We start from the raw sequence: 26,805 nt of genomic DNA, 5'->3' as shown, positions 1-26,805 counted from the left end.
CAGGATTCTAATCAGAGATTACAATTGAAACAGTGGCCACGGTCTCAAGCTGTTCCTGCCCAGAAACTTCTAGGCAGGGGTCTCCAGCACATGGTTTATTCACAAGGCATTAGAGGCATGAATTTCCTGCTGATAGTGTTGTTGGACCAAATACAAAGTATCCTGTTTTGGAGGTTTGCCAGCCTGTAGCCAAGGACTCATAGAAGAGAAAGGAAAGAGCATTTGCTCCCGCTCCATCAATAGAGTGTGTCATCTTTCTGGTCTAAATGGAGAAAATTAACCTAAGATAAGAAAAAAATAATGTATAAAATACAACAAGGCCTCTAAGGTAGCTGAGTCATGGCTCTAACCAGGAGCAATAAGAATAACTTTCCAGAGAAAGTCATTTTCTCTTTTTCTTTGAGAACTCCCAAAGCAATAACTTAAATGTGTAGATTCTTCAACTTCTTAACTGGCTCTGCTCCAATTAACAGCACAGCAACTTCAACATTTTGCAAGTTGGATCCCAAGTAAATTAAGTATGCATCAACTGTGGAGATGGAAAAAGTCTCAAATGTGAAAATATAGTCAGTTTTAGCAACAACCTACAGTTCAAAAAAGAGTGAAAGAAAACAAAGATGAGAATTCGTTCTCCTCAGAAAAAAAAGATTGGAAGACTGGATTGAGATAAAAGTAGAATATGTGGGGTGTGGTAGCCAGCTGGAGCACACACTTCAGAGTCTTAAAGGTTGAAGCCAAGAGATAGATTGACCTACACATAGTTCTGCTGGTCAGAGGGGAAAGAGGTTAGGCTGAGGCCACCTGAGAAAACTCAGCCACGATCTGCCTAGAAGACAGCTGTCTTCCCCATACTCCTGGATGTCCTAGCTCCTAACTCTTCAGTACATTTATTTAAGCATCTACTGTGTGTGTAAAGCTGTGATGGATTTCTATTTTGGAGAAGTTCCCATACAAGCTAAGGAGAAAAGACATGCCTCCTTGAAATTAGTAGAGGTGAAAGCAAGTATAGATGTGAAACAGGAGGAGAGAAATCCACATGGGCTTAGAGTGTCAGTGAATCTGATGGAGGAAGCAGAATTTTAGATGAGTCTTGATGGATGTGAAAAGAAGGAATAAGGAAATTTGAGGATGAGAAAAAGAGAAAGAGGAAGCATCAGAAGTGAGAGTACCACGCTGGAAGAAGGGAGATGTGTTGACAACTGGTAGGAGCTGGGGCTGGCCCAGGCAGCCCCTGGCAGCTCTATCTTGCTCCCCTTGCCGTGCGCATTCCAGTGGTTCCAGGGAGAAGAATTCCAGTGCTCAGGCTTTCCCTCCAGGTGGACCAAGGTCCATTTAGATAAGCAGAGTCTTTGGGCTTCCTCAGGACTCTGAACCCAGAGATGGAGATGGTGATGAAGGTTGGAATGCCATGAACCTGTTGGTCTTCTGATTTGGGGGCAATGAATCTCTCCGAGTATTGCTGGCAAAGGATCTACCCTCATAAACAAATGAGGATTAGAAGGGTTTTCATTTGGTGCTCAGATACGCGCCCCCCCCCCAGCCCCCTATTTATTCCCCCCTTTCAGTGGAATTCAAGGTCAAAGTCTTTCTTGCCCATTTCTTCTGCCGCAGAGGAATGTTTTTTGAACTAAAGAATATTTAGTTTTTCAAGATTGAAGCTAAGTGAAGAGAGCAATGCTTAGCACAATGAACAGCTAACGGTAGAATTTCAGCTAACAGTAGACGAGATATCCAGCTTGTGTAAAGTAGTCCACCGTCTGAAGGTGTCTGAAAGATACCTCAGAGATTCCTTGTCTAAGGCTCTCTCTGGCATTTAGATCAGCCATCAACTACGGAAAAGAACAATCTCTCTAAAGTCATTTCCAGGAGTAGAAATGGTATCATCCTCTCCACCGGGGCTCCTAAACTGTGTGTTTCTTCATGGTTTCCAACCAAAGGCCAAAAGAGCAAGTCTCGGACACAGTGGGAGCTCATTGTAGGTAATCGCTATTACCATATTTGGAAAGACGACTTCATTTTTATTTAACAAATGTTTACGGAATGTTCATTCTTTGCTGTCTCATTTGTTTGTTAGCACTTGCTAGGAAAAAAAGAGGGAGCTATATAGTGAGCAAGAGAGAGAGAGAGAGAGTCCTCAAGTAGCGATTTTCAAAACTTGGTGGGTAAAAGAAGCACTGGGGAACTTGTTGGAAGGGCGGACTCCTGGCCCCATCGCCCAAAGATTCTGATTCAGTACATCTGAAGTTAAGCACTTGAATCAGCATTTTCAGTAAGTGACCCAGCTGATTCAGTTACAGATGGTCCTGGCCACTCTGAGAATCATTTCACAAGACAATAACAGGATGTGGAGGTCAAGGATAAGAAACCTGGAGTGGAAACCAAGCAGGCTGAGACTCCACATTGGTTAACCGAGAATCACAGACGTCTCAGTGGACCAGGCCTGGGCCTGCCAGTTGTTACCAACACAAGCCCACAGGTAGGTTTCCCCACCCCTGTGAGACAGTCCATTTGGAAGCCACAGGGAAAAGCTCCATTTGCTATGGAAGCAGATCAAAATGGCTATGTGAGCGTGGTTGACGATGCAGGAGTTGCCATGGCAACTCTAATCCATGTAGGAGCTGAGCTGAGAAGGCGAGCGTGGGTAAGAAAGAGGAGGTGACGAACCTGTGCCAAAGAGACGGCTGCGTGGTTTTCGGAGGACTGCTGTCTCCATGGGAACCACTTTATAGCTCAAATAGTTAAGAAGAAATCAGAAGGACAGAGGCTGAATTCCTTCCTGAGTGGCTTGCAGGTCAAGGGCTGGTGGACAGCTAACTCATGAAGCATTATCTGCCCTTTCGGGTCTCTTCCATTTGTTCCCAGGGATTCCAATACTGGAGACTCCACCAACTCTTGAATGAATCAAAGCAAACAAACTCAAACACATACTCAGATACAAGGAAGAGGAAGACAACTCTGGAAAACAACTACTACATATTTTTATTTAATTAAAAATATTATACATGTTGTTGCATTTTCATGGAAAATATTGAGTTAAAAAACACCAACAGTGTTAGTTTTCAGAAACCTTCATCACCCTACTCTGCCCCTTCCAGGGTGCTGCTGTTTTCTGTCTGTGGCATTAGCCGTGTGTAAGGAACCGGGGCGCCGTGGAACTGGAGCCTCCTTGAGGTTCCTAACCAGAGGACTCCTGGAATGAGCCATCTTCCCGACAGCAGTGTTCTGTCCAGTTAACTCAGATGCCACCGGCTTTGGCTTCCTTGAAAACCACTGAAAGGAGCTGATAAAAGCCCAAAGCACGTGTCAACACCAACGCAGCCCAAGATGTCTGCAAGACTCGGCTATAACTTCACCCAGTTTCCAAGCCAGTTAGCAAGTGACCTTGTGTTCTACCTGGTGTATTAGTGTCCTGAGCCCTTCCACAAAACTTCCCCTGAACCCGCGGTGGGAAGACACTGCCATATAGTGTTTGTATTCAAACCATCAGCAAATACACAAAAGCACATGTGGCCCCCATGCAAAATACTATCAAATAAAAAATACATATTGGTACAATACAACCTTTGGAGTCACTGGCTAAAATATAGCCATGTGAGTATTTTTAAAGTCTTCATGTAATTATACATTTGGTAAGTAAAATAACACGGTATAAAAACTTAACTTGAAAACATCGTTTCAACTATACACTCTCACATATAAATACAAGGTGTGTACAATATGGTCCTGTGCCTCACCCCCTTCCTTTGCTTTCTTTGGACTGGACCATTCCCTAACTTGTATCCTGCATCCCACACCATAAGGCTGCATCCCTGTATTGCTCCCAAGTGATGCTTTTACTAAAATTAGGTCTCATGTAACAGAAACATCCCCGCTCTGCTTTCCTGCTCCCTTGCTTTAAATTATAATACACTTAATTTGGGTTCTGCATCCAGCTTTATATTAAAGAGAGATGAATCTCCCCCAGATACACAAACAAACAAAAACAGCTGGACAGCAAAAAGTTACAGTGACCTCAGCCCTTAAAAATTGGAACGTGGTCTTTCTGCTTCATAATGGTCTCTCAATTGATGGGAATAAAATAAGGCTGAAATTGCTTTTCACATTCTGGCTCTGTTGGGGGCATTTTCACATAGACCCCTGTAGTAAGAGGACTTCTTTTCTTTAGCTGCCAAACACAAAAAGAAACAGTAATTAGTATTGAGAAATACAGAAGCTACTTCTAACCATAATAGGACTCAACAGATATTGGGTCTTGATGTTTGCAACAGACAGAATTATAAGCTCCAGGAGACTTTCTTGATTCAGCTATTAAAATTAATTTTAGATAAATAACTCTATGGTATTGATGTAAAATAGTGACCATTTTCTCTGACTGGAAGATAGGAGAAAGAGATTTTGAGAAAGCTTCTGAAAGAACACCCAAAATGCCTAGATAATTGCCTGAATCTTGTCTGCGGGCTGCGAGTTTGATAAGATAATAAACCTGAGGTGTCCTGTTTGAGAGCTGTGTTTCTCATCTCCGCTCCTCATATAGTTTTTATGACTTTGTCTGCCCTAGTTTCCAGTTTTTATCACCTCGGTAAGTTGAGGTCTAGTCTATTAGTCTGTGTGGCAGCTTGTAGCAAATGAGATAGGAAAAAGCGTGTGTGTGTGTGTGCATGTGTTCGTGTGTGTGTGTGTGTGTGTAAGACAGAGAGAGAGCGAGAGACAGAAAGGGAGAAAAAGGGAGGGTGGAGGGAGGGATAGAGGGAAGGAGAGAGGAAGGGGAGGGAGAAGCCAGCCTTGGGAGAGGTGGCTGAGAGGGAGGTGAGACAGAAATTCTGACACGAGGCCTGACCTCCAGACCTCCGTCTCTTCCACCAACAACTGTAGTCAACAAAAACAGGAGTTTGCATTTACTAGGCGGGAAGGGAGGGCAAGACTTCCCAGTCAAGCAGACTGGGTAAGGGGGAGCCCTGGACAGGCGTGATGTGGACAGCAACAGCTTGGGCAGGAAGGCACAATAGGGTGACCCTGAGAGATGGCTTCCAGGGGAAGTAGGGGGACATTAAGGTAGAGAGTAAAATCTATCCGGGATCCCAGCAGCGTTTTGCCTGACCTAATCTTGTGTTTCAGGGTTGTTAACTTAAGTACAATTGTCATGAAGGTAAGGAGCAAAACAGCTGCCCCATGTTGTTCAAACAGTTACTCAAACTGAAACCCTGTCAGAAGACACAAACATTCAATGTCAAACACATTCCTCTATAGTATTAGTCATCCTGATACCTCAAAGGCCAATGCCAAGGGTTCTAGTGTGTTCTTTACCACTGTCCTTTCTCTTCTTCATTTCTTGCTTCATCTCAAAAACACTAAACAGTGTCATTGGTCAGTTGTCATTGCTAAAGGCATCCCCACCAAAATAGTGCGCTATCTATGTCACACTCACCATTCTGCTCAAAGAAACAGCTGTGATGAGGAAGCTGTAAAAAAACAACCCTGAACTGACTGCCGCCAGGATCCAGAGGAGGAAGTCAGACTCCGGGCACGGTTCTGGGTCTGCAACAGAAGACCAAGCAGAGCCTCCTGTGACACTCTTCCAACTGCACCCCTGCTCCCCCCATCAGTGAAAAAGCGAGGGGGTTAAAGCTGCCAGATCCTGACGTCCCCCTAGATGGAGTTGTTAGCCCACAGGGGAGTCCGGCTCTTTGGGGCTACCTCCCAGAGTGTCATATCAAAGGCACAAGGCCAAACTTCCTGATGGTTATCACCCCAGGGTGAATACCCCAACCTGCCAGTAGAAAACACTTTCCCCAATCCACTTTACTTAATAGTCAGGATGCCATTTGGGTGGCCACTCATACTAAGCAAGCCCACCATATGGTATCCCAGAGAACTCTTAAAGAGAATTTCCATGATCCCCAAAATGAATCACCTGAACGTAAAGAGCGAAACTGTTTTCAAGCAAAGAAGACAGCAATGCAAAAAATGCCAGTTTAGTGATGCGACTTTGCTCACCAATGACATAAATCTGGGTTCCGTTGCCCATGCCCACATAGTAGGGCGGCGGGTACATGAGCTCCACCTTGCAGATGTAGAGCCCCGTGTCCATGGCCCTCAGCCCTCGGATGGTGAGGTTCACTTGGTTTCCAACGGAGGTGCCAGTGCAGGTGGAATCATCTAGAAAGGTCAACTCATTCTCCACCATGTACGTTGCGGCGCAGACTTCAGTCATCTGGGTGCCCGCCTGCCGTAGCACTGTCACTCGGACCTCGGCGGCTTTGCCTGAAGATCCATACTCACACACAAAGCTGGCGACACCCCGGCTGCTGGCCAGCACCACTGCGGGCTGTGCCACATGCATCCCTAACATGGAAAAACCACAGGGAACTCAGTGTACTCATGCTCATCCCAACCAGGCCCAGGCAAGACCTCAGGCCAGAGAAGGTATATCTTTGACGGGCACCCTCCCTTCAGCCCTCCCCTCCCCTTCAACAAACCCATCAGTCACCCCTATCCCTTCCCTTCTTCACCCACCGCAGCTCCCCCTCCATCTCTCTGCTGTCTTCCAGCGACTCTCCATAAAGGTGTTTCCTTATTAGAAACTGGTTTCTTGACAGCATTTGGTTGCGGCAGGAAGAACATTGATGCGACAAACAGAAGGCCTGGCTCCATGAAATATGCAATTTGGGGCAAGTCAGGCCTCCCCTGGAGCCTTCATTTTCCCTCCATGCAGTAAGAGGGGATTAGATTGGGCACTATCAGAGTGTCTTCCAACTCTGGGATTCTAAGGTTATTCTAGAACCATAGGAACTATAGTTCAGAAACTACAATGAGTAGTAGGGGAAATTTTGGAGCTTAAGATACAGAATCTTGCCTTATCCCTCAAAGCATATGTCCAAAACCTTTGCCCACATTTACCTGGCCCCGTACAGCTATCACCCACGAGCAGGTGAGCCTTGGCCCACTGTGCCGGCCAGCGCCTTCCCTGGCCTTCTTGTCATAGAGTGAGGGATGCTGCTAGATGGAGGAAGCCACAGAGCAGAGGGCACCGGGTCGTTTCCTCTCTAGGCTGAGGCAACCCTGCTGTTAACTTCTGTGGGCTTCCCCGGCCACCGCCACCACCTCTTCCGCCACCCTCTCTCCTTCACTGGAACACCCTCGTGCTCCTTTGTTCTTTTTCCCTCTGGCTTCTACAGGATAAGAAAGGCCTTTTCTCCATACAAAAAGGCTCACATCATCTAAAAAATGGTGGCTTCATGTCAAATTACCTTCCGGTAACTAACCTGGCCCCTCTCCAGTCAATCATACAAGCGACCCTCAAAACTTGGATTGAACCATGTCACTCATTCTGCTCAAATCCTTTGATACCTTACCCACCATTGATTGCAAAAACAAATAAAACAAATAGCATTCAACGTCCTCCATGATCCAGTCCCAACCCAGCACTCCAGTCTGAGTTTCCGGGACACCTCTTCCTGTGTATAAATCACTTTGTACCAAAGGAATTGGTCCTTTCCCCCAAGCACCTGCACTAGACAATATTTATCCTCAGAAGAGAGGAAGATACAGCAGCAGCAGCCGCCGCCATGGTTAATCCAGCAGCCCCGGCTGGCGAGACACAGTCTCCCTCCCCAACCATCGTCTCTGTCTATCAGAGGTGCCCTCTGAGCGTCCTGTGCACTGTTATAACTCCATTGCAGTACTCAATCAAGTTCTGCCCTGGATTAAAGTTTTTGTGCACTAATCACACCTCCTCCAGCTTCTGCCTTTGGCTTGCAAACTCCTGGGAGCAGCCATTCTACCCTGCCCAAATGGGCGCTCAATGATCATTATCACAGCGACTCTGAACCGAGAGAAGATCGATCTCCTGCCGCTCCCCAGGCGAGCTCCCAGTTATCACCACTAAAACTGCTCACATGCGATTTTCCAGTATGCACCGTGGGAGAATCCCAGTTACAGGTTGAGATAAATTTTCGAAAAAGGAAATTTGATTACTTCTAAGGGTATTTAATCTTTGCATGTTCAAAACACATAAAATAAGAAAATGTATATGAACATTTCTTCTCTAGTGAAAATTAAATCATCAAATATCTTTTGAATACCTACTTTGTGCAAACCATATGGTTTCTTAACTGAGAAGTTCTAGAGAGAGAGAAAGTTGAAGTTTGGTGGCGACGGTCATCGTTTTACACTATGTAACAAACCTGGTATCAAGCTCTAAAGAGCTTTATTTCATCTGAAAATTGGGGAATCTGCCTCTGAGGCCACAGGTAAGTCAGGCAGCAATTAAATATCTGCTGCCAAACAGACTGATGGCTTGCTTTCTTTCTTCCTTTCTGTCTTTTTTGTTTTACAATTTCAAACTGCTTTCATTTTTTCGATAATTAACTAACTACTATATAGAATTTATTAAGAAGACCTTAAAGCATTGAATTGAATAAAAAAGGCATTCTTCCCACAATTTGCTTAGATTTTAAATAAGCTGGCTAAATTAGTTTATAAAAGTGAATTTAAGGGCCTTAAAACCTTGAAACCGGTAGGAAAGAAACTTCTCATGATTTGCTTGAATCGATGTTTTTTTAAAAAGCTTAGGATCACCATCATCCTAAGCTCCAGTGTATTTAGGACTGTGGATATCTTTTCTCTCTTAAATCACTTAACTAGACAGTATTTTCTTCCAATCTTATAGAAGTGTCTGAAATTCCTTATGTCTCCCAAACCAACTCAGGAGTATTCATTAGGCTCTTACAAGATGCCTGGCACTCTGCTGTGAGCTGTATCTTTGCTTATTTGCTGCCGCCAGCTGTCCCCGTCTGCCTTGGAACACAGAGCTATCCAAGCCTGGAGACTGGAGTTTTACCTCTATCTTCTGGCTTTGCTTTAAATCACTGCCCTTGGCTGCTGAAACCAATGAAACCCAGGTGGGAGAAGCACCTCCTCCAGCTTCAGGCTCCAAAAGCCTCACTCACCTTTGGAGAAGACGGGCATGAAGAGAAGAGAAAATAGTGCGGTGCAGGGCCAGGTCCTGGGAGCCGGATCCAGCCGTGCCCCACGCCTCCGGAACCCGAAGCCAGCCATGGCCTTATGGGAGTGGTGATCAGGTCTTCAGGAAGCAGAGCGAAACCTTTCAGGATCCTGAAGCTTTGAAATGTGTTTGAACCCACACAGAATCAAGGACTTTATATAGCTGGCTTTGATCCCAGGCGTGTACTACACATGTGCACACACAGAAGGCACCTGAATAGAAAGCCTTTTTGTTTTGGTTTTACGAGAAAGGAAGCCGTGGGTTTAGCTGTTACGTCGAAAAGATAACCTCGAACACTCAAAGTAAAACTGAACAAAACAAGCCAATCCATGGATGGAAAATGTACTCAACTTGAAACTGAAGCTCTTGTTCACTTTGAGGATAACCAAGTGGAGACTAGGAGAAGTTCCTGGAGTGCAGGAGTCCCTTTAATTTCCCATTTTATCCAATTATCTGCGTATCTTTTACCACCCAATTCATTTCATTGACATCCCAAAGCTGCTAAGCTGCCGGCTCTCTGAGCCCTTGAGCTAATGACAGGCTTCATCCCTGGAGGTCATCGATAAGAGCTCTGAATTCCAGCCGTGAGGCGCCATCTCTGGCATGCTTTACAAATAAGAGCTCGTTTCTCCAAGCTCCATTTAAAATTTTGTTAAAAGAAAACACAAAAATCACAAGAAATAAACTGATCTGCCTCTGGTTTTGCAGAGCAGGAAAGAATTCAGGTGTCCTTGAAAGCCTTAACTCCACAAAGGCAACACAGACCTGGAGAAGGTCCAGAAGCAGTAAACCAAAATCATCCAAAACGCTCACACCTTCCACAAGAGGATAGACATTTTTATTTCTCTAATGGGAATTTTTCAAGCAGAAAATCCAAGAACTAAGATTAAATATGACTGAAGTTCTTAAACTTGTGAAAGTTGTAGACAGGACAAATGTTCATCCTATAAGAGAATGCTAAGCGTTGGGGACCCCTCCCTTCAAACTGGGGAGTTTTTGTATATTTCACTGATGAAAGAAACATTTCTTGAAAACCTATAATATGCCAGAAATTGAGTGCACTTAGTATTGAATAATGGCAAGACAAAACATGGTTAATGACTTCGGGGACTTCTGGAAGACTGACATGCAGACAGACAGTCGCAGCGCGGAACACGGTGTGCGCCTCATCTGGCCCTTCAGGGTTTCCATTGAACTCGTACCTCAGCACAGCAGCAGAGGCTGTGGACCATGGACCTAATGCCTCTCGACCTACCCCATCATCCAGCATTCCCTCACATGTCCCCTTCCTCTGCTGGTCATTTCTCTTCAGGTCTCATCACCTTTTCCCACACTGTTCCTGCTGCCTTTTTCCTCTCATCATCCAGTTTTAGCTTCCTTCTCCTCTCCAGGAGTTAACTAGGATGTCCGCTCCTCCAGAAAGCCTCTCTTGACCTGCCTCTTTTCTACATCTCCCTAGCACCTTACATGCACCTTCAAACCCCAGATGAAACGCCAGTGGGCAATACCAATGTAATGAGCACTCACTAAGGGCCAGGTCCCAGACTGGGCACTGGAGATACGGAAGCAAAAGATGTACATTCCTGCCCTTGAGAGGAACCCATGGTAGCGGCAGGGCCAGACAGCTGAGCCCAGGATCAGGACAGAGTGGATGAATGCTGGAACTGAAATATTACATGAGCAGGAGAGGAGCAGAAGCCATTGGTTTGGCCTATAGAAATCAGAAAGGGCTTCTCAGAGGAAGTAAAACCTGAGCTTGTCACTGAGGACAAGGGTAAGGGGTGGGTATTCACACAAAAAGAACAGCATGGGCCAAGGCTGGAAAAGGCATGAAGTACTCATCGTGTCCAGAGGACAAGGCTAGTGTGGGGATCAGCAGTAGACAGAGGCTGACGGTCTTGGCAGTGAGGGCCAAGGCACCATAAGGTGTAAACCAGCATGACTCAGTTCACGCTTCAGGGAAATTCCCCTCATACAGGAGGAGGGGTGGGGAGGATGGGTTCAAGCAGGAATAAGATATAACCAGGGAAACCAGGAAGGAGACTAGTGCAATACCCCAGGCAACCAGGAATTGGCAAACCTTTTCCATAAAAGGCCAGCCAGTAAATACAATAGGCTTTGCAGGCCACACAGTCTCTGTCACCACTACTCAGCTCTGCTGTTGTTGGCTGAAAGCAGCCACAGAAAATACATAAATGAATGGACATAGCTGTCTTCCAATAAAACACTCTTTACAATGTCAACTATACCCCAATTTTAAAATATATATTATTTAAAAAAACGGGCGGAGGCTGGATTTGGCCTGAGGGCCCTGGTTTGCCAACTCCTGGTCTAAACCAAGGCATGACAACAGTGGTGACGAGGCCCCTAATAGGACTAATCCACCCACAGTGAAGGGATGGAGAAGTTTAGGGTGACAGCGGATTTATGGCTTGGAAGGTAGTGTTGTGCTGCCAGGAATTGTTCAAATGCTTGTGGAGGGTTATCTCATTCAAGTCTCAAAACAACCCTACAATAAGGGATCATTGTTTCATCCAGTTCATAAAGGAAGGAACCAAGGCACTGAGAGTGAAGGAGACTTATCTGATCCCCCATAGTTGGTGGTAGAGCCGCAATTTGAAGCCAATGATGCTGTTAATCACCACACTAAAGCCAAGGCTTTGAGGTCAAAGAGAACTCGTATTTGAATCCTAGCGCAAAGACTTGCTAGCTGTTGATCTGGGACTGAGAGCCCAACGTCCTCCAGAAAATGGTGCCTACTTCTCAAGGCTATGGCAAGGATTAAACGTGATAATGCATGTAACATGTATAAGAGAGCTATTATGGGCTGGTCACTCAATAAATAGGAGTCCTTTTTATTACAGAGTTACTGAGAAAACAGACATGCAATTTACTGGAATAGAGAACATAAGAAGAGCAGACGAGGAAGTGAAGATGGTGAGTTCCACTGGGCATGTGGAGTTAAGGCATCCCTGGATGATAAGGTGGAGAGACTCAAAAGCAAGTGTGGATATGGATCTGCAGCACTGGAGAAAGATCTGAGCTGAAGACATTGGCTTAGCCAACGACGAAGCCACTGATGAAAATTTCACAGGGCCAAGGGACACAATGAGCACTCTATAAACATCTGTTAAATGGATAGATAAACGAGTGGAAACAGTTTAACATAAGAAGAATCGAGGGTTGTCACAGGAACTTTCAAAGAAGTCTTACACCATGTCCCCCAATTATGCTTTTACGAAACTATTTCTGCCACAGCAAGAAAATTCAATGGTTGTGAAAAGCACCGAGTGAAAGAATGTTGGTGGAAAAGATATATTCATGTATATCATCCCATAGATTACTTGATAATTACAAAGGGGAAAAGATAATGGATAAATCTAGCAGACACTGCCTTAACCAGGTGATTAAACCGAAGATCACCCGTGATGGGACATTCTGACATCACGTGCCTCCAGCCACGATGCACTGAGAAGAACACAGCACTGCTGTAGTATTATTGTCAAAATTGTTTAAACTGGATCTAATCATGAAAAAACCACTAGACCAAACCATATGGGGAGCTTTCTGCAAAACAACTGGCCTTTGAATCCCCAAAAACATTAATATCATGGGCCGGGCCTGTGGCCAAGTGGTTAAGGTCACGCACTCATCTTTGGCAGCCCAGGGTTTCGCCAGTTCAGATCCTGGGCGCGGACATGGCACTGCTCATCAAGCCATGCTGAGGCAGCGTCCCACATGCCACAACTAGAAGGACCCACAACTAAAAATATACAACTATGTACCAGGGGGCTTTGGGAAGAAAAAGGAAAAATAAAATCTTTTTTTAAAAAAATGATAATATCAGGAAAAACTGTTCTAGATTAAAGGAGTTTAAGGAGATATAATAACAAAATCTAATGTGTGACACTTGATTGAAAAAAATAAATAACTATAAAGTACATTATTGAGACATTTCAGAAAATTTGAATATATACTATATTTGATAATAGCACTGTATTAATGTTAAATTTGTTGAGTGTGATCATTGCATTGGGATTATGGAGGGAAACAGCCTTGTTTTTAGGTGATGTTTGCTTAAGTATTTAGGGATAAGCTCCCAAGATGCTGGCAAAAAACTCTCAAATGGTTCTGCAAAAATATGTGTGTACGTTTGTGTTAGTAGAAAGAGAAAAAGAATAAAACAACAGCGACAAAATGTTAACAATTGGTGAATCTAAGTGAAGAGTTTATCTGTGTGTGCATGGTACCATTCTTTGTAAGATTGAAGTTTTTCAAAACAAAAAGTTGAAAGTAAACATTGTAAAGCCACTATTAATATTGTAAGCGCTATGCCACAGATAAGCAAACTGAAAAAAGAGAGAGGAAGGGACTTGCTCAAGGTTATTCCCATCCCCTTCCTCATGTGCATTCTCCACCTGGGAGCCGGACTCCCGTGGATGGCTGGGCTCCCTGGCAGGCTGGCTTCTGGGAGGGATTAGCTGATGGGAGGCACCAGCAGATCAGAAGGCATTAGGATGGAGGTCAGGAATTTCTTCCCTGCTCTCTCCCATGTTCAGGGCCCTGTCTCTGCAGTGACGGTAGCTCTGAACCACTACAACTCTAGTCAGGTGACCCCACCACCACCACCACCACCACCATGATGACAGCTCTCACTATTTCTTCCCCTGGTCCTTTCAGTGCTGGAAGTGGCACCAGCTTCCACTGTTGGAAGTGGCACTGGCTTCCACTGTTGCTAGCGCCTGGGTGTATTCACATCTTCTGCTCTTTACCCTCCTTAATACCTCTCAAAACCCTCCTTTCACTGACTCTCCTATTTGAACCACCCATTTTGTGTAGAGTCCCCGATTGATCCAGTCCTACAGCTGGTACATGGCAGAAACTGGATTGAAATCCTGGTCTCATTCCCATCCAGTACTTATTTTTTCCCTATTATCTCATGTGCAATAATAGCATGCTGTATCATACAGGTTTGTATTTATTACAGTCAATCGAGGGCAGTTCTGTCTCCCCTATTTCAAATTCTAATTCCACGACACTTGCACCCTCCCCACACACATGGCATCTAACTAGGGCCTCCTATGTACACAACAGGTGCCAGAGAATTTCTGCATTTCAATGTAGGTCTCAATCCTTTTTATTTCTCTTGCATCTCATTTCCATGTATGGAAAGGGCTAAAAGTCGGGATTCGATCAGAGGACTGATAGGCGCTCATGAGCCAGCACAGCGGTTAAGGGCATGGCTGGAGTCAGACAGATATGAATTCAAGTCCTAGCTTGACTGCTTACTAGATGCGTGATCTTGGATGAGGTGTTTGAATTTCTCTGATCCTCAGCTTCCTTTTCTGCAAAATAGGGCTAATTATGGTAACCATCTTATAGGGTTATTGTAATGATTCAATGAGACTCTGCCAATAAAATGTTGAAAACTGTACCTAGAATATATCATGCGCTCAGTAAAGGTTAGCTTATATATTAAATACGGAGAAAACTATGGATTTCCAACTTCAGCTGTTATATAAACTCTTCTTTCATTATCATCTCTAGTGAATGGATGGCACATTACACTAAAACCAAGTGCTAATTGTTCTAATACCCACATATTTGTTGAATTTCTGCCCCGTCAGTGTCTCCATCAGTATCTAAAACCAAATAGCTTATTATTTGCTACCTGATTGAGTCTGAAAACTCAGAACTCTAAACATAACCTAAGAATTGTGTATCGGGAGCTCTCAGTTATTTGGAGGTTGAATATTCAAACGTCTGAGGGTACCACATCCTTGGATATTTTAATCTCAGGGCAGGAGCGGAAAGTCAATTTTGTTATTTACTTTCGCCACTCCAGTGAAAAAAAAAAGGTTAGTGGTAAAGGAAATGAAAATAGTTGGCTAAAATTAGGGCTCAGGGACTCACTGTGATTTCATTTCCTCACGATCTTCCTATATCCTACCAGCTTGAGTAAACCAGACACTGGTTTTGTAGTACTCATAGTGGTTTCTGGATTTGAAAGCTCTTTCAAGATTTGCATAATTCACTGATGCCTATAGTGAAGTGTCTTCAGAATTCCAGATGTGATATGGTTTGAGATGAGGGTAACTGGGTTGTTTTACTTAATTGTAAAACTCCTCTGAATTTGTAAAGTTTGTTCTGAGCTTAATTGAACTTTTCAGTTTTTTAAGCTTTTTTTTCCTAAGATCCCTCCTTTTACCCTTTCCCCAACTAGTACACCCAAAATACCAACCTTTTGTTAAAAGATTTGCACCTGGCATTGACTGTGGTACATGTTGCAAAACATCCTTTGCTTGATGGTTTCAGATGTAATGGGAAGAATGAAGAGTCGAACATTTGCATAGCATGCAGTTTCAGGACATCCCATTACGTTGAGTCTATAATCATGCCTAATTAAGGGTATAGACTCTGTGTTTTTGTGCTAATTAGCTCATCACAGTACAACTCCTTTCAAAATTGACTTCAAAGGAAAAAGAAAATCATCTACCAAAGTGATTGCTGAAGAAGGATCTATCAATCATCTCACTTCGAAAGAGAGTTAAAGAGAAAGGAAATGATATGCAAAGTGACTGGAAAGAAATTTTAGCTTCATTACCATTAAAGGGTGAAAATATGGGCTGGGCAAGAACTCGCTTAAATAAGTGTGGTAGATTAATTTTCAGTGGCTAGAAAACTGTAATCTACATCATACAGTCACGTAAAAATGGCTGCTTCTGAGTTGTGGACTTTCTGCCAGGCTCTTAGTGGGAAATGGAGCGGGCTTCTGGTGGCTTTTCAGTCCACACGGTCCCCTCGCTGGGGGTAATGTGGAAGGTGGTGACTGGGAAGCAGACTTTTAGTTGCTGGTCTGGATGACAAAATGCAATGCACAGGCTGCTTCAGCTGAAGGTTAACCCCCACTTATCAGAGCTTTGCTTTTGTAGAGATGAAAATAAATATGTTTGAATGAATAAATGACAAAGTCAGCTGTGGTCACAAAGCAATTTGTAGGGTGATCTATCTTCTAATTGCCAAGCTCTTTACTTTATATGAGTAAATCCTTTGAATATCTTAACTCCATTTATGGATAGTGGTCTCTTATTATATTTCTGGTTTTAGCCATTATTTTCTCTCATTATCTCTCAATCTCCTTAGCTTCTCACGCCTACAAGCAAAATCAAAGTTGGATTGCGTTTTGCTTTAATCCTTCACCCCTGATGCCACATGGCCGGCCATACATAAATTTAGGTAAGTGACTTTATCACAAGCCAAGAATAGACGTTGTCAAACAGATAACCCGTTTATTTTACAGATTGGAAAACTGACACTGAGAAGCCTTGACTCACCCAGGATCACACACTTAGGTTTCACTCCTTCATCATCAAGAAGTGGACAGAAAGGGAAGTGTAAATAGTCCAATATTTGACCTGTGATGCACCCCAGCTCACTCCACTTGAATGGCACACTCAAGTGTCCCTGATTCCCATTTAGGACAAGTTGAGATGGGCTCAGTACTGTTTCTATTTTAAAAAAGAGGAAATTTCACAAGTCATTAATATTTTCTTGCCTTAGCGCAAGGAGGAAGAAACCTTGAAGAGTGACTAAAAATTTTCTTTAATGCCGAATAACCCACCCAATCCCAAAAAGTTGCTAGTTATTTATAAGGAATGACATTGGACGCGTCAAACATTTGACGGAACCCATTTCTGGCATGGTATTTGTGGTTGGTGTAATCTCAGCCTTCAGCGCTTATTTCAGGTTCTTGGTTACAGAGACAATCACTGTTTTCATATTTTGAGCTGTGTTATTTTGAGCCCTGCTGTTACTGCAGCATTTGAACCATTTCAGGCCATGACCCCCTTGACACCTCCAGTTCATAAGAAGCCCTTATGTTCACACCCTGAGCATAGAAAAGGAGCCCTACCTATTCCTTTGCAGTGCAAATGACAGCAGCTGTGACGGTGGAGAAAGGTGCCTTGGATGATGAGGATTACAGTGTGTTTGCACAGCCTGTTGCAGGCACTGGATCCTGGAGCTAGAAGAAACATCAGTGAGTTCTGCTCCCCCACTTTATAGATGAGGAAACAAAGGCCCAGAGAGGTGAAATAATCTACCCAAAATTCCATGCACAGCCTGTTGGTGGCAAAACCAAGAGGAGAGCCCCAAAACCCTTAACTCTAGTTTAATTCTCTGCTCACTATGCCTTCACCGTCATTCACCATCTTTCCAAGACCGGTTGAACTAACATGGCTTTCTGGCTCTAAGTTTGCAACTTAAAACCCAGCCCCATCAAACTTCCTGGGACCCACAAATGCAAATCAGATTTTATTTAAGCAAAAAAAATTATGGTCTCATAGCAGCACTAATCACAATGGCCAAAAGATGGAAACGATCTGAGTGTCCATTAAGTGATGAATGAATAAACAAAATGCGGTATGTCCATGCAATAGAATGTTATTCAGCCAGAAAAAGGAATGAAGTATTGATGCATGCTACAACGTGGATGTACCTTGAAAACATTATGCTGAGTGAAAGAAGCCAGATGCAAAAGGCCACATACTGTATGATTCCATTTATATGAAATATCCAGAGTAGGCAAGGCCATAGAGATGAGAAAGCAGACTATTGATTAACAGGGACAGGGCTGGGGGAAAAGAGAATGACTGCTGGATGGGTAGCAGATTTCTTTTTGGAGTGATGAAAATGTTCTCAAACTGTGTAGTGATTATGGTTGCGCCACATAGCGAATGTACTAATGCCACTGAATTCTACACTATGGTAAATTTTATGTTATGTGTACTTTACCACACACACAAAAAACATGTGGTCATGCTGATGGATTCAGTAGGCATTCAACATCTTAAAAAGCATACATAAAAGTATGTACTGGCCACACTTTTTGCTCTTCTCTGAATGTAATCTAAACTAAATCTGTAGCCAAGTTCGCTTCTTTCCAGATATGAAAAGAATGAACTGGTAAACATATCTTTAATGGTGGAGGCAAGGGAGAAAGAGTCTGGTTATCTCTCATCACCTACAATTCTGACCACACATCACACTGAACCATCACCAGCCAGAATCTGAGATATGGATCATTTGGCTCTGCCTTCCCTTGGGCACAGATTTCTGACAGGTTACTCAGTTGTGGAGTAACTAAATGAGATGGAGGGAGGCCGCATTAGGAAACTTTGGCTCAGTGAACTGTGTTATTCAAGCGTGCTTTTGGAGAATATAATTTAGAAACAGCTGGTTACATTTAGCAGCTTTCCTTAGCAGGTCTCATTTCACGCATGGTGCTCTGGGAGGAAATTCTCTGGCTCTGAGCTTCGTCCTTGAGTAGGACACTAAATAACAACTTAAATGGTCCCATCAGGGCTGCTAAAGGCAGTCAGAGCAATGCCTGTCGCTAAAACCTGGGATCCTTGGTGTTCATCTGGCATGTGTAGACAGCCCTGTTTCTGTACTCATCCAACAGAATCAGGTGACTGCAGCGACACTGCCTTTAAAACTCAGAGGAAACCACTGCTTTTATTGTTTTTATTTCTTAACATTACTTAAATTCGGTCTGATGACATAGTTCTTGCCACATGCACACTTTGCAGTTCTGGCCAATCTGTTAACATTGGTTAAGAAATGCTGACAAGTAGAATATACCAGAAACATTTGTTTCCTGTCCTCCCCAAACCGTGAGCAGGTCAAGAAGTGTGAGTCAGGTGTATCCGCTTCGTTTCACCCTTTGGATAAGACAGACAAGCTGTGGTTTAGAGCAAATGAGGTTGTTAGGAACTTTTAACTCATGATGTCAAAAGGGGCTAAGGGAAGTTATGATTTTTAAAAATGAAATGTTTGCTACTGGAATTTGTTATCCTGATTTATACGATAAATTCAGTAACCAAGTTCATGACGATCAATATTGTTGAGTATGCAATTATTTTTCTCGTCATTCGGGGCCACTGTTTTCTTTTAAGAAGACAGATCACTTCCCAACTCTCGGGCTCTCTCTCTAGACATCAGGCCTTCTTTAATTAGCATCATAAAATGTCTCTGTAGGTGAATGTCATTTGTATCATCTGAATATATTCAGAGCTTCAGTATCGCTAGTATCAAAGCAAAACCAGGGGAAAAAAATCCTCAAGATTTTTATTTTAAAAGAATGAGAGTAAAGAGGAAAACGAGAAGAAAGAAGAATGAGAGAAATGAGAAACAAATGGAACAGAGGCAGAAAGACAAAACAGAAACTTTAAATGAAGGATAATTTGCATATATTCAAAGAGGTACCAAATCTGACCCACCTGACAGAATTAATCAACGAGAAGAGAACCCTGGTTTTGATTGTGGGTGGAACTTTCATAAAATTCCAAAAACCTCTTGATATCACAAAACCCCAAAAATGATGCTCTGCTAGGTGTTTTTATACAAAGAATGTTCAGATAATGTCACTCTAGTACTAAATTTAGCAAATAAGATTGATTGTGATTGATAAGACGTAGAATCTTTTTCTAAAATCTTTAACTCAAATTACTGCAGTGTAAATGGTTTTTTTAAGTCACTAACTTAAAAGTCAGGAAAGTCTTACTTAGATTTAACCATATTTCTATTGACACTGTGTTGGACAATTTTTTATAGATTTACAGTAGTTTGGGATTTCACCAAGATTCAGTGCTTCAAATCCTGTTGTGCCAGCAGAAAGTCCTCCATTTGAAGCTTTAAAGATTGAAAACCAATGAACAAAACGCACAAGTTATTTCTATAAAATATTTTCAATAAATTATGAGTAAATTGGTCTTTTCCACTGTGTTTCCCAGCATACACATTAGCCACACTAAAACATAAGGGAAAGACAAGACTTTGTCACACTCTTTAATTCCGATTTATCGTGTTGGATTTAGTTACCATACAAGGAGTAAAATGCATAAAATGGTGACACAGGCTTGAAGAGTTTTGAGTTATAGATGTGGCTCTGATGCCACCTAAATCTGAATCACTTTAATCCTATAATCTTGCTAGGGTTTTTCTCATCTGTAAAACTAGGAAGAATCTAACTTTCAGCTCTAAATAACTTTTAATTCAAAGTATATTTTCCTTTCATGACATGTAAATGGAAAAGTAAGTGAGAAAATTGTATTTAGAGTATGATGCATTTTGTAAAATAAAGTGAAAATAAACGTAGAATTATATATAGCAAAATGCTAACAGTGATTACACAGAATTTTATTTTTTTATTTTATCTACCTGCATTCTCCATTTTTATGAATGCATATGTATTATTTGTCGTCAGAAAAGTAGATAAGATATTGCAAACAATAAAAATTAAAAATCTTTTCAACGTTAGAGAACATTGTGTATGCCAGGTCACCAGAGCTTTAACATTCCTGTTTTTAGAAAAAGTTTAAAGGAGGTGAGATATGGATTTAGCTGCTCCTCTTTCGCACAGAGATTGAGTCTGAATAAGAACTCCGGTTTCTAAAATACCAGCCAAAGAGGCAATTTCTCCAGCACAACACATTGTACCATCAGCTTCTCGACTTTTCTTAGCTCATCACCATCAGAATGATCTGAAAGCACTTATTGTGCTAATTTTCCTAGAATACTATGAAAAATACTATACACACTAAAGAACACATTCCTTTCCCCAAAGATAAATAACGTTTATGGGTATGGTCAATTGGACACGAAAATAAGTGGATTATGTGACCCATATGGGAGAGAGATGTTAGCGGGGTCAATTTTAGAAGAAGGAGGTAAGTTTGATTAATGTGGTCTGAGCTATCTGAGCCCTAATTCTTTGAGAACTTGAATGGGGGAATCAGAACTTCAAGGTCCATCTCCTTTTGGTTGTGTCAAGGAAAAACTGACCCTCAGAGGCGGATAAACAGGCCTGGCTACACATCGGCTGCAGACTTTGCATTCTCTGAGTACATGTTCTAGGTTTCTAACTTTACAGAAACTACACAAGATACACCAAGCAGGTCACTCAAACAGATTACCTTCAGTTTAAGGCAGATTTCAGGAGTCAAGGATAAAAACTGTCCAAATCAGGAATCAGAGAATTCCTAGAAATTCCTATATTCTGTAACATAAATTAGACATGACCTTGAGCATACTGTGAACAGAAAATTGAGGAACCAATCCTGGGCAATTTTAGAATAGTTCTCTGGCCAATTCCTTTCTGTCAGAATGATATTCCTACGTAGAGGTGCTTTTCCCTCTGTGCTATGGGAGCGTCGTCCCGGGCTCCGGACCTGCCAGCCTCTTCTTGGGCAGAAGGAGCCAAGAGAGAGAGAAGAGGCCCCACTTTCTTTAGCATGTGGAGCCCTTTTAGTCTCCTGGGCTTTATGGAACTCTGTGACTTTAAGGGAGATGTCTCCATCAAGTCACAAGGAGAATTCCAAGGAAGAGGGGATGTCTGCCTCCCCACCGTTCATTATCAATCCAGAAAAGCCCTGAGGGATGAAAGGTTCGATTGCTTCATCTTCACATGAATGTGAGCATAAAACTGCACTTTCAAGGGACCGCAGCCCCTCAGATACATCATCTCAGAAGACTATGCTTTTCCAGTGACGCTGTCATTGCTCAGAACACCCCTGGGATGCCTCTTCTGGAATTATTCTCACTTTTATAGGGGAGAAAAAATGCAGTGTCTTATGACTTAACAATCACATCTTGGTTTTGATACAAAATAGGAAACACCTGGTTTGCTCACCAATCTTCCTCAGTTAATGAGGAAATTGAAGGGGGAAAAATTCGAAGTTCATATTCAAACAACAAATATGTGCTGCCTTTGAAGATGTTGCAAGGACCTTTCAATACGAGAATGTTTTCAGTAACGGTGGCATCACTGGAACAAGGGAGGAGCTATTATATCTTGGATTCAAGCAGGAGGCATAATTCTGCCCCATGGCCGCACAAGGCAAGAGGAGATGGAGAGGAAGGCCGGCTCTCTCATTACTCACCCCACTAGTGCAGGACTTAAGCTGAGCATCAGGCCCCTGGAGGACAAGATGGGGGTTCCGGCAAACCTTCCCAAGGGACAATCAAAGTAACAGCAGTGGAGCCTAAAGAGAGGAGATCGTATACAGTGGGGAGAGCACAAGACGTAGGAATCCAGGCAGGTAGCCGCTGGATACTTCTTACTCAAGAGTCTGCCCACAGACTGATAAGCACCAGGCCCTCGGACAGAAAGAGAGAGATCAGGTCAGGGCTTCAGGCCTCAGGAAAGGGCAAGACAGAGCAAGACAGTCAAAGGAGTCAAAGCAGACACTCAGTCCTCTGAGATGCAGACAAAGGGATTGGGGGAAATCTGGCCTTACCCGAGTACGAACCGCACCCAGTGGCCATTTCCCAAGATGGGGGAGCCGTGTGAGAGTCTGATGGTCAGTATTTCGCTGGATCCAAGCCTTGGATAGTGACTAATGTAAACCTCATTCAATGAAGGACTGAGGCTTTTAAAACCCTTATAACTTCAATTAGAGCTGAGGTAAAAACAGAGCCTGAAGGTGAGGTGAAACAGACGGGGGAGCTGAGACAGTGGGGAAACAAAGGAAAGAAATTAATCAATATGAAGATAAATGTCATACATAAGGGCTGATTGGATGCCCAAGGTCACTTTCTGAAGTGACCAACATTCATATAAGTTCTGATACATTTATCTTAGAATATCTGTCACTTTACTCTCTTGGCAAACCTCATGTGTAAAATGCCATACTTCCCTCTGGCTTTATTGTCCTTAGAAAGGTGCTATTGAATTCCATGGATCGACGGGATTTTCCGGGCACTATTTTTTAAATTAAACTATCCAAATTCAGTTGGGTTGAAACCAGACCGTGGTTTTCAAGGAGGAGGCAAATTGAGACCAGACTATATTCTAAACTCCCCCACGTTCTGGTTTCATTACGTTCTTGAAACCCAGATCAATTTTATGAAAAGAGTTGATAAAACTGGGCTTGATTCTTGGCAAACCTGACCCAGTTAGAACTTGAGGTTGGAGTGAATTCAGCTTTAATTCAGCGTGCAGTGCTAGCAGTGGAAGTGAAACCAAATATGTGCAAATGTGTAAGAACTCAAGAAGGGGAAAATATTATTAAGTGATAAATTTATTAACCCAACCCTCTGCGCAATGAGTGGACAATAACTAGTAAAAAAAATATTTCCAGATCTAAAAGCCCAGCAATTACTCTAAGATCGTAATTCTAAAATAACTTTTCTGATTAAGTTCAAACTTTCCAAGAACATTCACCCTTTATCCGAAACCGAACAATGAGAAATTTCAAACTAAAAGTCATTGTACGCAGTTTGCATGAGAGTTAAGTTTTCGCGATGGAACTGTAGAGTAATCATTGTCATTTACTACCTACGATATTGAGGCAAGAGACAAAAGGTCATTGGGGCCAGAAAAGAGAGAGAAAGAAGGGAAGCGAGTTGGAGGAGAGGAACAGAGAGAAAGAAGGAATGAAGGAATGAAAGGGGAAAGGAAGAAAGGAAGTAGGAAAGGAAGGAAGGAGGGAAGAAGAGGAGGTTGGAAGAAAGGAAGGAAGATAGGTAGGCAGAGAAAGAAAGAAGTAGCAGGCAAGAATTATTAAGTCCGTACATCCTCAGAGCAAGCCAGTTGTGGACCAAACCCCTTGGGAACAAGATACTGTTAGGTTTATTCTGATTCTTCTTGGAAACATCATTTTCCTTGGTGCAGCATCTGCCATCTGGACCAATCCCCAAGAGCTCTATGTCTAGAGAATCACAAAGTAATTTGGCCAGTATTGATAGCCAACTCCCACTGTTGTTATCTCTCTAACATAGGGTTTCTCAACTTCAGAACTATGGACGTTTGGGGCCAAAATAGGATTAAACATGCAAGGTTTTTGTTAGGAGAAATGTCCGTAAACTAAAATGGGGAAAGAGACAGGGAAAGTTGGGAGAACCATCAGGTCACAGTGCAACTCTGGCCCCCAAGGAAAGGAGAGGCGAGGAAACGTTGGGTGGAAGTGTTCCAGACCCTGTGCAGACTAAAAAAGGATTGATGAGACTGTCAAGGATCCTTGAGCCAAGGTGGACCATCTGGAACAGGCTTGCTTTAGAATTCCTGCCACACCCAGTCGTTGACCGGGAGTAGCCCCAGGGAAGCAAGACCTCAGCATGAACAGGGCAGTGGATGTCAGAGTGCAGCAGCTTGGGCCTCCGGTCCAGTACCTTCCTGACCGTAGCAGGTCTGTGAGGCTCATTCTCATGGATGCCTTGTCTGCCCCTTGTTCCACATGGATCCACTTCTCCACACAGGTTCAAACAGCTCCTCTTCCATGGTTCCTGTGGGCCTTTCTTCCTAAAGAAAAACTCAACAGAGGGAGGTTAATGGGATGAACAACAATCTCCATCACTGCAATTGATCTCAAGGCCACAACTAGTCTTCCTCCTCTCCTTCCTCCACTCTCCACTCTCCATTCTGTCCCCACATCCTCAGGTACCACATTGGCAAATCTTGGTGGTGTATCTGGTGGTGTGACTCAAACCGTCATTCCTGAGGGGTCTTAACCCTTGATAATCATAGCCTTCACAGTTCTGGGTTGCTACACATACTTATTTCATAATTTCAATGGGGCAGGAATACCAGGAAGCACCCAAGTAGATCATCGGTGTTCCACCCGTATTCCTCCTTGTCCCCATTGTGTAGAAGGAGCCCTACCTCCTCCTGTGATCAGGATCAATTACCTCTACCAATGTAGTGACACTTTTTCCTGCTGCTGCTTCCTGGACACAGGACTCCAACATGCTGTCCTCATGGCAGCCATATTGTGTAGTTCAGTGGGATCCTTGCTCTATCTTCTAGCAAGAATGTGTTCCCTTTGAGGACACAAGTAGCAGAGATAGGAAGCACAAAATCCCCCAATGGGTCATTGAGAGTGATGGTGAATGGGCCCGCTTCTGCTCCCACCCTTTTATTCCTGGACTCATGTTCCCTTCCTGCTGGGGACACAGCACCATATAGGAGTTTCTGATTTAATCAAAACATTGCATCCTAAAGGAGGGCACCTCATTCTTTCAGAGTGTTTTCTCCAAGCTGGCACCTCAGCCGCTCCTTCCAAAGGATGTTGCAGCCCTCAGTGAGGCTGCCTGCCTCTGGGTACAGTATGTGGTAGAACCAGTGGACATGAGCCCATTCCAACACCTCCTTCAATATGAATTGGACAGATGACATTCCGAATGGAATTCTCTTCATGTGGATGAGGCATTCTGTAAGTCCCTGGATAGTTGACAGGAGATTCCACAGGCAGAAAAAGCAAATCTATCCCCAGAATATGTATCTGTCCCTGTGAGGATGAACCACTGGTGCTTCCAGGATGGAAAGGTCTAATGTAGTTAACTTAGTATCAAGTGGTCAAATGGTCTCCTCGAGGACTAGTGCCACATGGGAGGCTCAGTGTTGCTAACAATTTGGACATCCATAGATACCAGCAGCTAAATCTGCTTTGGTAAGTAAAAGTCCATCTTACTGGATCAATATGTCACCATCATCTCTTCCACTCTATTCGTGTGTCCGTTGTACCGGTTCTGGGGTGACCAACGATGAAGGCTGGTTAATGTCAGCTGGCCAAATCATCCTGCCCACCTGATTGTTCAGTGCTTCTTCCACGGTGAAGGCTTTCTAGTAGGCATTAACGTACGAAACAAAATCTTGCACTTTGTGCCCACTTCCATATGTTTAACCTCAAGACTCTAGCCCAGACTTTCTTTTCTCCAATCTTCCAATCTTTTTCCTTCCAAGTCTTTGAGCAGATGTCCAGGTCACTGGTCACTTCCCAGGAACGATATTCTCATTTTAGGCCATTTCTCCTTCTACACAAAATAGATGATGGAGTACATGGCTCATAGCTCTGCCCACTGGGAGGAGTTTTCCTCCTTATTGTCTTCAGGGCCACCCCTGAATGAGGCAATAATGCAGCCACTGTCAGCGTTCAGCTTTTACCCAAGTACCAAGTGGAGCCACCCATAAACAAAATTCTGGATTTTTCTTCCTCTTTCAATTGATCATACTGGAACACCCATTTGGCCATAGGTGCAAGCTGGAGAAGGGACACCAGTGCAACCGTAGTGGGTGACATTGGATCTAGGCCACCTGCTCTTGCAGCTTACTCATGCCCTCTAGTTGTTCTTGAGCTCAACCCCAGATATACCATTTCCATCTTACAATAGACTGCTTCTGGGCCCATAAGACTCTATGGCTTGGTGGATCTAAAAGAACCCAATTCATAATGGGCAGTTCCAGATGCATAGCCACTTGAAGTCCTATGGTCCAGTGCTCTTCCTCTGTTGGGGTCCAGTATCATACCAAGAGCTTTTTTTCAAAAGGTAATCTTGCAAATGGCATGACCCTACTCCAGAATCTCAGAGGCCTGTGTTATGATTCTCCTGCTGGAGCTCGCCATAAACTCCATGCTGTACCTTTTCCCGTCACTGATACCTTCTCCACCATAGGGTCTGCTGGATCATCTAACCCAAGTGGCAGGGCTGATCGCACCACATCCTGGACCTGCTCCAGCGCCCTTCTCTGCTCTGGACTGTGCTCAAAGCTGGCAGCCTTCCATGTCATGCGGTACAGGGGTGGGAGTAATATCCCTAGGTGTGGGGTACGTTGTCTCCAGAACTTAAAGAGGCCTACCAGATGCTGTTTCTTTTTTTTCTTTTTTCTTTCTTTTCGTGTGTGTTTGATAGAGGACACAACAGGCAGCAATTCGTCTGTTACTTTGGAGGGGATATTCCAGCATGCCCCTGACCACTGGGCCCATAAAATCTTCCCTGAGGTGTCTGGCCCTGACTATTCCCAC

General features: G+C 43.4%; 1 protein-coding gene across 2 annotated transcripts; it reads right to left on the bottom strand.

Moving 5' to 3' along the window:
• Positions 1-2,956: 2,956 nt before the first annotated feature.
• On the bottom strand, positions 2,957-9,218 carry CTLA4 (cytotoxic T-lymphocyte associated protein 4). Of its 2 annotated transcripts, XM_023622472.2 has the most exons (4): positions 8,949-9,218; positions 5,995-6,342; positions 5,426-5,535; positions 2,957-4,165 (listed from the first exon to the last, which is right to left on the bottom strand). In XM_023622472.2, exons 1-4 carry the CDS (start codon positions 9,055-9,057, stop codon positions 4,061-4,063), a joined length of 672 nt encoding a protein of 223 aa, XP_023478240.1. In that variant the 5' UTR covers positions 9,058-9,218; the 3' UTR covers positions 2,957-4,060. The 2 variants fall into 2 exon arrangements, with proteins under 2 accessions (XP_023478240.1, XP_023478241.1); XM_023622473.2 differs by lacking the exon at positions 5,426-5,535 and having other exon boundaries at positions 8,949-9,194.
• Between the last annotated feature and the right edge of the window lie 17,587 nt (positions 9,219-26,805).

This window comes from Equus caballus, chromosome 18 (genome assembly GCF_041296265.1).
Source record: "Equus caballus isolate H_3958 breed thoroughbred chromosome 18, TB-T2T, whole genome shotgun sequence".
In the NCBI taxonomy this organism is placed as follows: Eukaryota; Metazoa; Chordata; class Mammalia; order Perissodactyla; family Equidae; genus Equus; species Equus caballus.
This window is presented reverse-complemented; position numbering and strand designations above follow the sequence as displayed.